Source organism: Schistocerca piceifrons, chromosome 6 (assembly GCF_021461385.2).
Source record: "Schistocerca piceifrons isolate TAMUIC-IGC-003096 chromosome 6, iqSchPice1.1, whole genome shotgun sequence".
NCBI classification, from domain to species: Eukaryota; Metazoa; Arthropoda; class Insecta; order Orthoptera; family Acrididae; genus Schistocerca; species Schistocerca piceifrons.
In genome coordinates this window covers 584613508-584627217 of record NC_060143.1, presented here as the reverse complement: position 1 = coordinate 584627217, position 13710 = coordinate 584613508, and the positions used below count along the sequence as shown (strand labels likewise).

At 40.0% G+C, this 13710-nt stretch overlaps 1 protein-coding gene across 1 annotated transcript in view; it reads right to left on the bottom strand.

Moving 5' to 3' along the window:
* LOC124803473 (clavesin-2) overlaps positions 1–13710 on the bottom strand; it is a 45600-nt gene that overhangs the window by 13793 nt on the left and 18097 nt on the right. The window contains exons 3-5 of the mRNA XM_047264664.1: positions 10465–10526; positions 10032–10225; positions 4963–5079 (exon numbers count right to left, since the gene is read on the bottom strand). Of these exons, the coding sequence (XP_047120620.1) occupies positions 4963–5079; positions 10032–10225; positions 10465–10526 (373 nt within the window). The remainder of the gene's footprint in view (positions 1–4962; positions 5080–10031; positions 10226–10464; positions 10527–13710) is intronic.

Sequence of the window (13710 nt, the reverse complement as noted above, 5' to 3'; positions counted from 1 at the left end):
GTTAGTATGTTTGTTATTGTCGCTAATTGCCCAATGTGTTATGTCTATTATTTTACCAGTGTTGTGGGATTCCTCTTTCAAGAAATATATGAGTACATAGCATACAAACTGTCAGCAACTGCCACAATTTTTTTCTCTTTATCATCCACACTTCATAATAGATAAACTACTTTCAAAGTGTCAAAAATATGCTTGAATAAATGCCACACTGTACAATGTTATTGTGGTGAGACAGTTGCAGCCCATGGCATCTGGCCCGGTGAGGAGCACCGCGTTCCTGGGTCCACAGATAAACCATGAAAATTTGCTGCATTACACCACACACAAACAGATCAGTGACACTATATCCAATGGGGAAGGCTTGCACATTAGCGGGAAACAGTGGGTTTCAGATCGGCAGGCCCGATTCGTTAAGAGTTACCCACCGAAATTGCCTGTGGTTTTGGCCCGTCAGGGAAGTCCACTTGTGTAGCCAGTTATTCACACGTCACAGACACCATGTTGATGAAATGAGACCCCGATGATCAGTCCGTGCAACAGATGACTTGTGCAGATCATTTGAGAATCAATACTAATGAGGATAGGCAGCAACTCACCATAAAGGTGATTTCTGAGCCGCAGACAGGCACATAGAAAAAGACAGTCACACTCTCACAACTACATTTTCGGCCAAAACCTCTGTCAGCAAATGAGAGCACACACATGTTCACACAATCACTCGGGCACATCTCACGCACAAATGACCACCGTCTCCAGCCAGCAACAGTCTCTGAGAATCAGATCCAAACAAACCACTCGCCTCCCTGCCGCTCACTGGTAGCTGCTAGGCTAGGCTAGTGGCAAGAAGTGGTGGCAGCACTGACTGCAAACTGTGGGCAGTGGTAGAAGCAGTAAGAATAAAGGAGTAGGAAAGCGGTGCATGTACTCAACTGCGCCCAGCCAGCAACAATGCGTGACATCGCACTAAACAAACCACTTCATCTACTGAGACAAAAACAAGATTTTTCCATTTTTTTTTTTTCCAAATTTTCCTGATAGTTCCCTGACATGCTTGAAATTTCCTGATCGTCCCAGATTTCAAGAACTTGTGGCAACCCTGACCAAGTTTCACCATAGTATGATTTTATAACTCATCATCAACTGGAAGTATGCAGACAGCAATAGCATAATTCATTCGTTAAACAATTAAAAAATAAAAACTCTTTATGAATAAAACACAAACAATAAGTGGCATTATTTAAAATAAAGTAAAAAAAGAGAAGAACAGAAAAACATAGTGTCATGGTTGAAATAAAGATCACAGGTGACAGATTTAAGGAATATGATATCACATTGCAATCATTAGTTTCCAGGCTTGATGATGACTTTCCAATAGTGACAATAAAGTGTGTCCCTTGATAAGTAACAAAATATAGATGCAGCTCACATACTTCAGTGGACATTATGTACACAATCAATGGATTTTAGTTTCAAAAGAGCAACCATCAAGGAATTCACACATTCATATCAGCACCACTGCAGAGTTAAAATCTCATTCTGGGAACATCCCCCAGGCTGTGGCTAAGCCATGTCCTTTCTTCCAGAAGTGCTAGTTCTGCAAGGTTCGCTGAAGAGCTTCTGTGAAATTTGGAAGGTAGGAGATGAGGTACTGGCAGAATTGAAGCTGTGAGGATGGGTTGTGAGTCATGCTTAGGTAGCTCAGTTGATAGAGCACTTGCCCGCGAAAGGCAAAGGTCCCGAGTTTGAGTCTCAGTCCAGCACAGTTTTAACCTGCCAGGAAGTTTCATATCAGCACACACTCCACTGCAGAGTGAAAATCTTATTCTGGAAACACTCAGTTATTTTTTTTAAAAAAAAAAAAAAAAAAAAAAAAAAAAAAAAAAAAAAAAAAAAAAAAAAAGAGAGAAAGAAAGAAAGAAAGAAAGAAAGAAAGAAAGCAGTAATTATTGTGGTTGTGGTATTGTTTCTAGTTGAGTAGCACAATATTGGGCTGGCATGAAGAGGCCATTCTTTGTGGTGTGTCAGTGCTTCAAGACATACATGTGGTGTGTCAGTGCTTCAAGACATACACTGATGAGCCAAAACATTATGACAACAGGCCACTGTGAGGCTGAAAGCTGCCTGGTGACATTGCAGGCACATTACATAAGGAAAGTATTTTAGCAAGGCGGAGACAAATCGAAAATCATTCTAGTGAGGATAAGGATTGCAAATGGCAAAATCCCCTGACATAAAGAACTCAAACAAAGAGCTGATTGTTATACCACAATGCCTGAGAATGAGCATCTTGGACATGTGTAGCTGGTCAGCTGTTTGCTCCATACAGTCACGAGTATCTACAGAAACAGGTCAAAGGACAGTGAAACTATGGGTTGGTGACAAGGTGTCTGACGTCCACGCTTCATCACAGAATATGGAGGTCAGAGACTTGTCTGTGTTGTAAAGAAGAATAAGCAGTGATCTGTGGCAGATCCGATGGTGCAATAAAATGCCACATTCACTTGGGCACCTGTTGCGTAATCAAAGGTACTGTGACAACTGTCCAGCACACAAACATTATTGCTGACCACCTGCATCCATTCATGCTCGATGTCTTCCCTGAAGGCAAAGGCATCTTTCAGTAAGATAACATCCTTGCCACATGGTCCATCTCCGTAGTGCAGTGGTAGCGCAACCACCTACCACACAAGGGGGCCCGGGTTCGATTCCCAGCAGGGGACTGGGTGTTGTGTGTCCTTCATCATCATTTTCATCATCATTTACGTGCAAGTCACTGAAGTGGTGTCAACTAAAAAGACTTGCAATATGGCCGCTAAACCCCAAAGGGGATATCCCGGCCAATAAATGCCATACGATCATTTCACACAGTTCGCCTGATATGAACCCAATCAAGCACAAATAGGATGTTTTTGGGCACCAGCACTGTGTCTTCAAACTACCAGTCAATAATTTAGAGGAATTCTGTGATCTCTGTGCACTCATACAGTGCCATGTACCTCCAGAAACCTACCAACGACTTGATGAGTCCACACCATGCAGAATTTCTGCAGTACTGCATTCCAAACCTTGACCGAAGCCCTGTCAAGCAGATCGCCACAATGTTTTGGCTTACTAGTGAGGTGCACATCCTAGGCAGGCTTAAATATGCAACAGGACAACAGCAAAAACATAAAGGAAATTAAATCACACTTAATTACAGCTTCAATGTGCTGCTTTCAGTCGTCATTGTCACATATAAAAAAAAGGGGGGGAGAAAGGAATAAAAAGAGAATGAGGTTCACAGTAGAATACAAGTTCGTTTTTCTGACCAGAACTTGCGAAATGTGTCTCAATAGGCTTTCTATAAAGAATGTTCTACAGGTAAAAACCATGCATTATATGATATGGGTGCCCTGACAGAGGTCTTCTTTTGCTAAAATGTTTCTGCTTATGCAGGTCATTCACAGAGCCTCTTCCGAGCCTCCCTTTTCTTCCTCCCATTACACTCCTCTTTGGTTCACATCATCCTTCACCTGGTCTCTCTGCCGCTTTTGCGGTCTTCCAACTGGTCTTTGTCCAGATTCTGTCCATTCTAGGGCTCTTTTCAAAAATCTTTCTGATCTCATTCTTTTAATGTGGCCAAACCATATAAGCCCATCGCTCTCCATAGTTTCTTTTAAGAGCTCAATGTGCAGCATGTTTCATATTATTTCATTTCTTATACTGCCTCTTATTGTTTTAATGAGGATTCCTCATACAAAGCACATCTCTGTTGCTTGTATTCTGCTCAGATTTGTCCAAGTCCAACATTCTGATCAGTAAGATTCTATGACTTGTACATCATGATCATTGCTTCGGCAGGAATTTGCAATTTCTAATTATGTCCAACATACTATAAAAAAATTTGAACAATTTTCTATTTTCTCTGAAATTTCATCCTTGATGTTTCCTATCTTGGTTAATTTATGTCCTAGGTACTTGAAGGTGTCTTTTCTTTTTTACCTCTTCAAATTGAAAAATTATTAAAGAAATAATCATCCCACTGTTGTCTCCAGTCATGTTCCAAAGGCATCAGATTCCACAGATCCCTACATATTATGCAGGAAGCTAAATTGCTATGGCATTATTCATACTTGAATGGAGTCTTAGCTTCAACATGAGGCTCAGAACATTGCACTGGAAAATAAGCTTGCAGCAAAAAAACTCAACTCAGATTCCAGGAACATAAAATACAGAATACCACAAATATTTGTACACAATGTACTTCTGCTTTTTCATCTGCGTAAATGACCTAGAACCACTTTAAAGAAATGTTAACAAATAAGATTCCTTTACATGTAAGATTCCTTGATATTTACTTGGGTAAAAAGATAAAATGTAGTTAATAAAGGAGACCATCCAATTCCAAATTATTTACATTCTACCAGAACTTTTCTTGTCATATTTAAAATGAAGTTAACATCACATAAACTAAGAATGAACTCAGTGTACTTGTTTAAGCATTCAGGAGATTTGTTACTGTGTTAAATAAAGAAAGGGGAGAGAGCTGTTTTCTTTTTGACTTATCTTCTGCCTATACGAAACTATCTAAAGACTTCAGCAACTGAATAAACAACTGAATTAGTTATCTTATACAAAGACACACAACTTTTATGTTTTGTGTTGTATTTATACGTCTCACAATGCACTTGTTAGTGACTTTAATTATATAATATAAATATTTATTAAGAATGCTTAAGATCTTGAAGAGGCTTCTGTGCAATCTTTGGTTTTTGGTAACTAATTAATTCAATCACACTTTGCTTTTACAAGTTACCTCATCACTCTGCATATTATACATGCACTTGATATTCTTACTAAAAGTAAGAATGTGTCTGTAACCAGATGGACTAACTAATCACCACTTATTCTGATTACATGAATACATTATTATTATTATTCTTTTTATTACTGTTTGTACTACTATTATTGTCTATCACTTACCACAACACGGGACCTTAACTTCTCATTCATAAGTGCAGTGAAGAACTCAAAAACTTTGTTGGCATAATGTGGAACATGAAGGAAATGCATCTCTTTATGCCTCATTGGGGTTGAGTTCTGGAAAGATAAGTAGCTATGTACAGTTGTATAACCTTAGCAACAAATTATGTGAAGAGTACTGCACTAGTATAACTAAAACTAAAGTTTTTACTTAATGGATCCTTCCACCACACTATGAGTGTTCTGGTTAATTTGTCACCATCACTTACTGATTGTATCAAGGCAGAAATAAATACCAGAAGAATATTCACAGGTTTATGTTTTTCATGGTTAAATGTATAGTGAAATGAGGGAGGATTTTTGCAGTCACTCAGTAGGGACCTCCTCAACATCTCTTGAAACATAATAGTACTGCAGTAACCAAGACAAAAATGCTTCTGTCATCAGGTCCCAACTTCATAAAAGAGCCTTTCTGACTGACTCATTTCTATGCTTCTCAAAATCCTAAACTCATTGTCTGATTCAGGTTCATTGATGATATCTTCATGTCTTTCCTAGTATGCTGAAGATCTCTTAAATGCCTTTGCAGACAAGCATTATCCACCAAACCTAGTCCACAAGCATATTTCCCACACCATATCCGATGACACCCTTAATCTTCCCGTCACCACCAAGTACTAATTGCAAAGTTGTACTCCCCTTATTACACAATATCATCCCAGATTGGGGCAAGTGAACGATGTCCATTGGCAGGCCTATGACTATTTTTTTGGAAATCTGTGATAAGGTCTTATGGGACCAAACTTCTTAGGCCATCAGTCCCTAAACTTACGCACTACTTAGTCTAGCTTAAGCAAACTTATGCTAAGGACAACACACACACCCATGCCCAATGGAGGACTCGAACTGCCAATGGAGGGTGCCGCGCAGAGCGTGACAAGATGCCTCAGGCCATGCGACCACCCCACGCAGCATATGACTATGTATCACTGTGTCTGGAAATAAGGGGTATCCTACCCACAATCCTTTCCACCACACCTAAAGTGGTATGTCACCAACCACCCAACCTTCATATCTTGCTCCATACCTATGTCATTCCCACTGCCCACCCGTTGCCACAATGGTCGTACGACCATGGAAGATCTGTGTATAACACCCACCCAGCACATCCTAATCTAGTCCTGTCACAGTCTTATCCTATTCCATCAGAGGTGGGGCCACATGTTAAAGTAGCCATTTCACATACCAGCTATGCTACAATTCACGCACAACATTTTATGTGTGCAGGAGCACCAACCACCTGACCACCAGAATGCTTGTGGCCACAGTTTGGTGGTGGCCTTTCAGAGTTGACCACTCAGTGGCAGAACTGGACCCCTGTCCCACACCAGCTTTTCTGGACTATGTAAGTGGGAGTTACCATGTTCATCTAGATCTACATGGATACTCTGCAAATCACATTCAAGTGCCTGGCAGAGGGTTGATCGAATCACCTTCACAATTTTCTATTATTCCAATCTCATATAGCGTGTGGAAAGAATGAACACCTATATCTCTCCGTACGAGCTCTGATTTCCCTTCTTTTATCATGGTGATTGTTCCTCCCTATGTAGGTCAGTGTCAACAAAATATTTTCGCATTCGGAGGAGAAGGTTGGTGATTGGAATTTCGTGAGAAGATTCTATGGCAACAAAAAATGCCTTTCTGTTAATGATTTCCAGCCCAAATCCTGTATCATTTCTGTGACACTCTGTCCCATATTTTGCGATAATACAAAACGTGCTGCCTTTCTTTGAACTTTTTTGATGTACTCCGTCAGTCCTATCTGGTAAGGATCCCACACCATGCAGCAGTGTTCTAAAAGAGGAAGGACAAGTGTAGTGTAAGTAGTTTCCTTAGTAGGTCTGTTACATTTTCTAAGTGTCCTGCCAGTCTTTGGTTCCCCACAACGTTTTCTATGTGTTCCTTCCAAGTTAACTTGTTTGTAATTGTAATACCTAGGTATTTAGTTGAATTTATGGCTGTTAGGTTAGACTGATTTATTGTGTAACCAAAGTTTAACGAATTCCTTTTAGCACTCATGTGGATGACCTCACACTTTTTGTTATTTAGGGTCAATTGCCACTTTTTGCACCGTTCAGATATCTTTTCTAAATCATTTTGCAGTTTGATCTTCTGATGACTTTATTAGTCGATAAACGACAGCGTCATCTGCAAACAACCGTAGACGGCTGCTCAGATTGTCTCCAAAATCATTTATATAGATAAGGAACAGCAAAGGGCCTATAACACTACCTTGGGGAACAACAGATATCACTTCTGTTTTACTCAATGATGTAGTCCTCCTATCCTCTATCTCTTTTAAGCCACTGCACCCACACAATCTGGCCAACAATCTCTCCTTCCTCTGTCCTGCAGCCCCTGCCATTCCACTCCTCATCATCGTACACTGCACAAACTCACTGGTTCCAGTGCCCATGTGTCGCATTTCTGTCCCGGGCACATCCTTCACACATTCCTGTCTTGCACACCTGCTATCTTCCTCTTGAGCTGTCAGCCACCCGTCCCCAACCCTCACTCCCACCTACCATGTCTTCCCTCCCTCTCCCCACTCCATGTAATCCAACCACTTGCCCCAGTCTACCTGCTGAACTGCAGCTGGCACACTGTAGCAACACACTAAGTGTGTGTGCTATTTGGGGGTTGTCTCCTTTACTCCCAAATTATTCACATGAGAACAAAAATGTAGTGATACACCTTCAATTACACTTCAGTTCAGGCAAACCTCAAAGAAAATAAAACTAAATGAAAATAGTGTATGTTAAATGACTTCTTCCATTGCATTGCTTCATGTTTAGAAACAAAATTGCAATTTTTTGTACACGATCAGATATTTTTTCAATACACACTGTAAGTTTTCTTACTAATTGCTCTATACAGTACGCTTCCTTAATAACGCTGATCCTCTGTAAGTCAGGTGACTGTAAATTCTCCAACCATTAAGCTGTAATCTTTTAACCCAATATTCTTTCTTAGTAAAACTAATGTGTTGCAAGTCAGATAACTGATTACCTTTCTTCATTTTTCCATATCTAGCAGAAATCTGAAATTTTAGAACATTCACTACCTACTGTAAACAACTATGTCTTTCTGTCATTGACATATTTTCACATAGCTCAAACAATGGAAAATCCAACATGGAATAACAATCTTCGTGCCTGGAGATGAGCGTGGCCATATGTGTATGAGCTGGGTTTGTGTGAATGTTTGTGAGTTTTCTATGTCTGATGAAGGACTTGGTCCAATAGCTGAATATATCTAGCATTGTTTTCATTGTGCTTGTCTGCAGCTCAATGCCTTTCAATTTGTAGTGACTTTTGACCACAAAAGGAGTACCTTTGAGTTTTGACTTGCAGACCCTTTGATCTATGTTATTTGATAACTTTGTCTTTGCACAGTTTCCTCCCATATTTGTACTTCATGTGTTCGACACGCAAGTCGCCAAAGTGGCGTCAACTCAAAAGACTTGCACTAGGCGAACGGTCTATCTGACAGGAGGCTCTAGTCACACAATATTTCATTTCTTCATGTGTGTGTTGTACAGTTCTGAAATAAAATTTATTCTTCAGCACATACGAAGTTGGTGGTTTCTATTCCTTCATCATATAACAAAGGGAAGGAATTTACCACAAAGTAGTCAGAACATGTGTTGTATTTATAAGGTATATATTGTACTGCAATGCCAATTCTATTAGTGACTGTACTGATTGAATACATGGGTCAGGTAAAAATGAAATGGAGTCAGTGCACATTGAAAATAAACATGTATAAAAATAAAACAAAAAATTTAGAATCACAGGTATAATTTACAGAGAGACAGCTTTAATGGTGCTGTTGAGCAACTTTGATCGCAGATCAAATAAGCTCTGAGAACTTCACATATGTAATAGAACTGTGCTGTCAACAGAGTTTGAGTGACATCTTCTTTCTTGTTCCCCTGCACATTCAGAAATGTAGTTTAAGACATCAGATTTCTTTGGTCATGTCTATGATGAATTCTATATATTATTGTGAAAAATTAAAATTAAATCATCAGCCAAGTTTTACTAGAGATGCCTTCGCTAAGTTTGAAATATCCTGTACAGTTTACAAATTACAGTGCTGCCCATAAATGTGGGTGTATTTGTGTATGTATGTATATGCATACATGTATGTCCATGCCCTCAGGGGTGGCATGAAATCATGCCTGTCACCAGCCAGCTTAGCAACATCATAGGCTATGGATCTGATACTAAAATAGTTCATTTTGAATTATTTTTACAGTCACCTACTTACTCACCCATTATAGTCCCAGAGATGCTGGAGGTGGTATAACCCAAGAATATCTTTTGCTGGGTAGTAAATGACATGTATACTAAGTTTGGCTGATATTTCTCCAGGTATTCCACAATTATTGTTACATGACACCCACTTTTCTGTTGCTGTCCACACCCACTTTTCTGTTGCTGTCCTAGGAGTCATGCAGAACTATTTTTTCCAGATAGTGACTAATACATGTACCAAGATTGGTTGAGACCACTCCAACCATTTCTATGGGTTTTACAATAACAAGCATGCTGTCAACATGGGAGAACACGGTTTTACGTGCTTTAGCTGGTGTCATTCTCTTGGCTGCCAAAAATGCCTCATAATGACTTATGAATGAAGACCACATTACTTGGAAACTACAAATAAACTGAAATTTTTTAGTGACATTTGGTAACAGCAGACTGTTAATATTGTGACAACTAATAAGTAATTTGAACTATAATATAAACCACTTTTGATCAGTTTCGCATGTTATCCCCTTAACAACTCCTCCCCCTCCTAACAATGCTACTGGGAACCTTACCACCTCCTCCTCTCCACCAGTATATTTTCCACATACCAAACCCATAAAATTTCTCCAGGCTTTCCAGAGTTAAGCTTACAAGTCATCACTATCCCACCCCAACAAACAGAAATACTAGGGTCATGATTGTGTCATGTATGCACCATGTTTGTCTGAAATGGCTTCAGATTTAGTGTACCTGTATGCACCGTAGCATGCTTCTGATGTCTGTGAATGACCATAAGCTGATGTGGCCCATGAGAAGACCAGATTCATCATTCAGGTAGGTATATCCTCGAATCTGATTTTCCGGTTCATCCATAAGTGCCTCAACCACCAGGCTATGACAGCGAGCCATGTGTCCTGAAGAGTACTTGTAAGGGTCAAATCGACCTGAAACCAACAAGCAGTACTACAGTTAATACAGACTACTGCATAGTGAGTAAGGAAGGCAGGCACATAATTTATTTCAGAAAGTAATTCTCACAATACTTTAAGTGCTTAAATTCAATAACAACGGAAATTACATTTATGTTTCCTTTATCTTTACTTTTTTGTGGTCATCACAAGCAAATAATAAGCATTTAACACAGATAGAATAGGATACAGTATGCAAAGGGGTCAAGACATACCTGCACAGGACAGAAGGACTTGTCGGCCATGTTCATCACGTTCTGGCAGAGGAATCAAGTACCTGGAAAATGTTCAAACACAATTCAAGAGACTCTGTGATCACTCTGACTGACCTCTGACAGCAATGAGTAGTAATTAAATAAGAAACTTGTGTTTTTTGAACAGTACTTGAAGAGCTGCAAGATTATTTATAAGGAAACTGCCTAATCATAGACTCAGCATTTCAAAAGTAAGTTTCCCTTGCATGGAAGTATGCCATAAAAATAATATGTGCAATGCATCAACAATGATAATAGGGACACTTTTGTAAAGATTCTGACATCTCAGCTTGCTTACAGAAGTTTTGATCACCACCCCACAGATTTTCCAGGTAGCAAAATTAATTTTAGAAACAAACTAAAAATGTTTTTTTCCATAAAACTACTTCTATTCCATGGGAAAAGTTGTATTTATAAACTCACTAGTTGCATTTACTGAACTAATGTTCACTATCGTGCATGCTCAGCAACTGAGTGCATCAGATGCCTCTTGGTGACAGTTTGGCAATGGCTATTCATGTGAACAGATGCTTGTCAGTGGTTGTGCCCACAAAGCATGCCACACAGTGGTTGCAGGTAAGTTGGAAGACATTAAGGCTGCGTTCACAGGTGCCTTTGCCTTTGGTGGCATAGGAAATGCCTGTGACAGGACTGCCAACACGGCATAGTGAGAGGATGCATGGAAGAGGTCTTTATTTTAGGTTTTTTTGAGGATGTGAACCATAGGGCAAGGGGTTAGGAGCAGAGGTGGAGTAGAGATGGATAAGGTCACTACATAGGTTGGGTAGGTAACAGAATACCACTGTGGGAGTGATGGAAATGATAGTAGAGAGCACATTTCTCATTTCAGGACACAACGAGAGGCACTTGAAACACTGGCAGGGAATGTGGTTCAGTTGCTCAAGTCCTGGGTGGTACGGAGTCATGAAGGGGTGTTGCTTTGTGGCTGGACAGTGGGTATGATGGGGATGTTAGGTAACTGGGGAGACAAGGTCCAGGAGATATATTTCTGTACATGGTAGGGGATGCAATTTTGGTCTGTGAAAGTCCCTGTGAGACCTTCTGCATGTTTGGAGAGGGACTGCTCATTGCTGCAGATGTGACAACCACAGGTGGCTGGACAGCACGGAAGGGATTGAATGGCAGCCGTCAAAATGGTAGGTGTGGTATGACGGAGGTACTGATGAGGTGGAAGTCAGTATCAAGGAAGGTGGCTCGTTGGGCTAAGGAGGACAGGGGAGCAAATAGGCATTGAAGTTCTGGAAGGATATGGATAAAGTGTACCCACTCCTTGTCCAGATCATGAAGATGTCATCAATGAATCTGTACCAGGTATTTTGGGTGGCTGTGAAGAATTCCTGTAGATGGTACATTAAAAGGTTGCCATAGGATGGTGATTTTTGGGAGCCCACGACCATACTGTGAATACTTTTGCAGGTGATTCATTGAAGGTGAAATAATTGTGGGTGAGGATATGTACTATCTATCCAAAAAGCTCTGAGCCTGATTTTATTCTTTGTGTACAGGCAACAACAATGCATTAACTATGGTGGCAGCTTGTGCTAACAAATGTAAATAACTAATGTCTATTCAACTAGTGAGTTCAGTAGTAAGTAGTGGACATGTGACCATAGTAAGTCAATGTTGTTCTGTCACAAATTACCATGCAACAACATCTCTAAATGAAGTGTTTAACACATTCTCCAGAATGTTTTGAAGAAGAGAAAAATGTGTGCAAAGTCTGTCCCAAACGCCTTGACTCCCCCAAAAAAAAAAAAAAAAAAAAAAAAAAAAAAAAAAAAAAAAAAAAAAAAAAAAAAACCTGCTGTGGCTTGATTGAAATGCAAAATGTCAACAATTCTCTTCTGGAAGAAATGACTTAGTGTTATGGATACACACCTACCACAAAATGCAGAAATTTAGTAGGACTCTCACAGTTTCACAAGGTTGTATGAATGTTCCACACATTGTACTCAAGTGGTAGGAGGCTTGGGAGGCTAGGTAGAACCCCTGAAGCATTAAAACCACATCTTAACATCTCTGTATTTTTTATTAATGCATTCTAGAACTTTTTAGATTGACAGAGTAGATGGTCATGGTGATCAGGAAGGAGGTTGTACATTTGTAGTCAGTTAGCTATTTGGTAAGGTGTTCTTCAGCAGTGACAAGGTCAGGGGAATTTGGGATCTTAATGTAGAGGGAGGTGGCACTGACAGTGTTGTGTAAAGTGTCAAGTGGTAAAGGATCAGGAACTGTAGAGCATCAATAGAGGGAACTGTTAGTGTCTTTTGTATTGAAGATAGGTTACTAGCAATAAGCTGAAGGTATTTGTCCACAATGGCAGAGTCTCTTTCTGTGGGAACATGATATCCATCCGCAATGAGACATCCTGCATGGGTCGTTTATGTATCATTGGCTAACTCTTTGAAGAGTTTTTATGATATTACTACATATTTCTACATGTTTTATATCTTGAACCACAGATCTTTTCTCCTTGATATTTTCCACTCATTCAATTGAAAAATCTGGGTCTGATACTCCATTTAGGTAAAACAAGTGTTGTCTCATCATATAACTAGCTTACTATATGTATTTCTCTTAATCTGCACAAAAGGTTTACAGAGTTCTTAATTTTATGAAACAAGTAAAATCACATATAAACTTGTTAATTGACACAAAGACAGAACAGCTAACCAGTGTCTATTCCCTCAACATGCAACACAGTGGGCATGTTGTGCGCTGATGACGAAGTTGAGGAAGGTAGCAAGGGACTGGATGTGAGTGAAAACTCGGGGTAAGTGGGGAGGGAGGCCACAGTATGATCCTGCTGCAGTACTGTAGAGGCAAGGTTCATATGCCAGTGGAACACTGAGCACAAAAGAAGATGAACTGAACAATAGAATTTAAGTAAAATGAGATGAAGTCCCCCATGAACCATGTATCTTGCCGTTGGTGGGAAGGCTTGCGTGCCTCAGTGATACAGAGAGTAGTAATGTAGGAGCAACCATGACAGAGGGGTATCTGTTGAGAGGTCAGACAAATGTGTGGTTCCGGAAGAGGGGCAGCAGCCTTTCCAGTAGTTGCAGGGGCAATAGTCTGGATGATTGACTGATCTGGCCTTGTAACATTAACCACAACAGCCTTGCTGTGCTGGTAATGTGAACAGTTGAAAGCAAGGGGAAGCTGAAGCCATAATTTTTCCCAAGG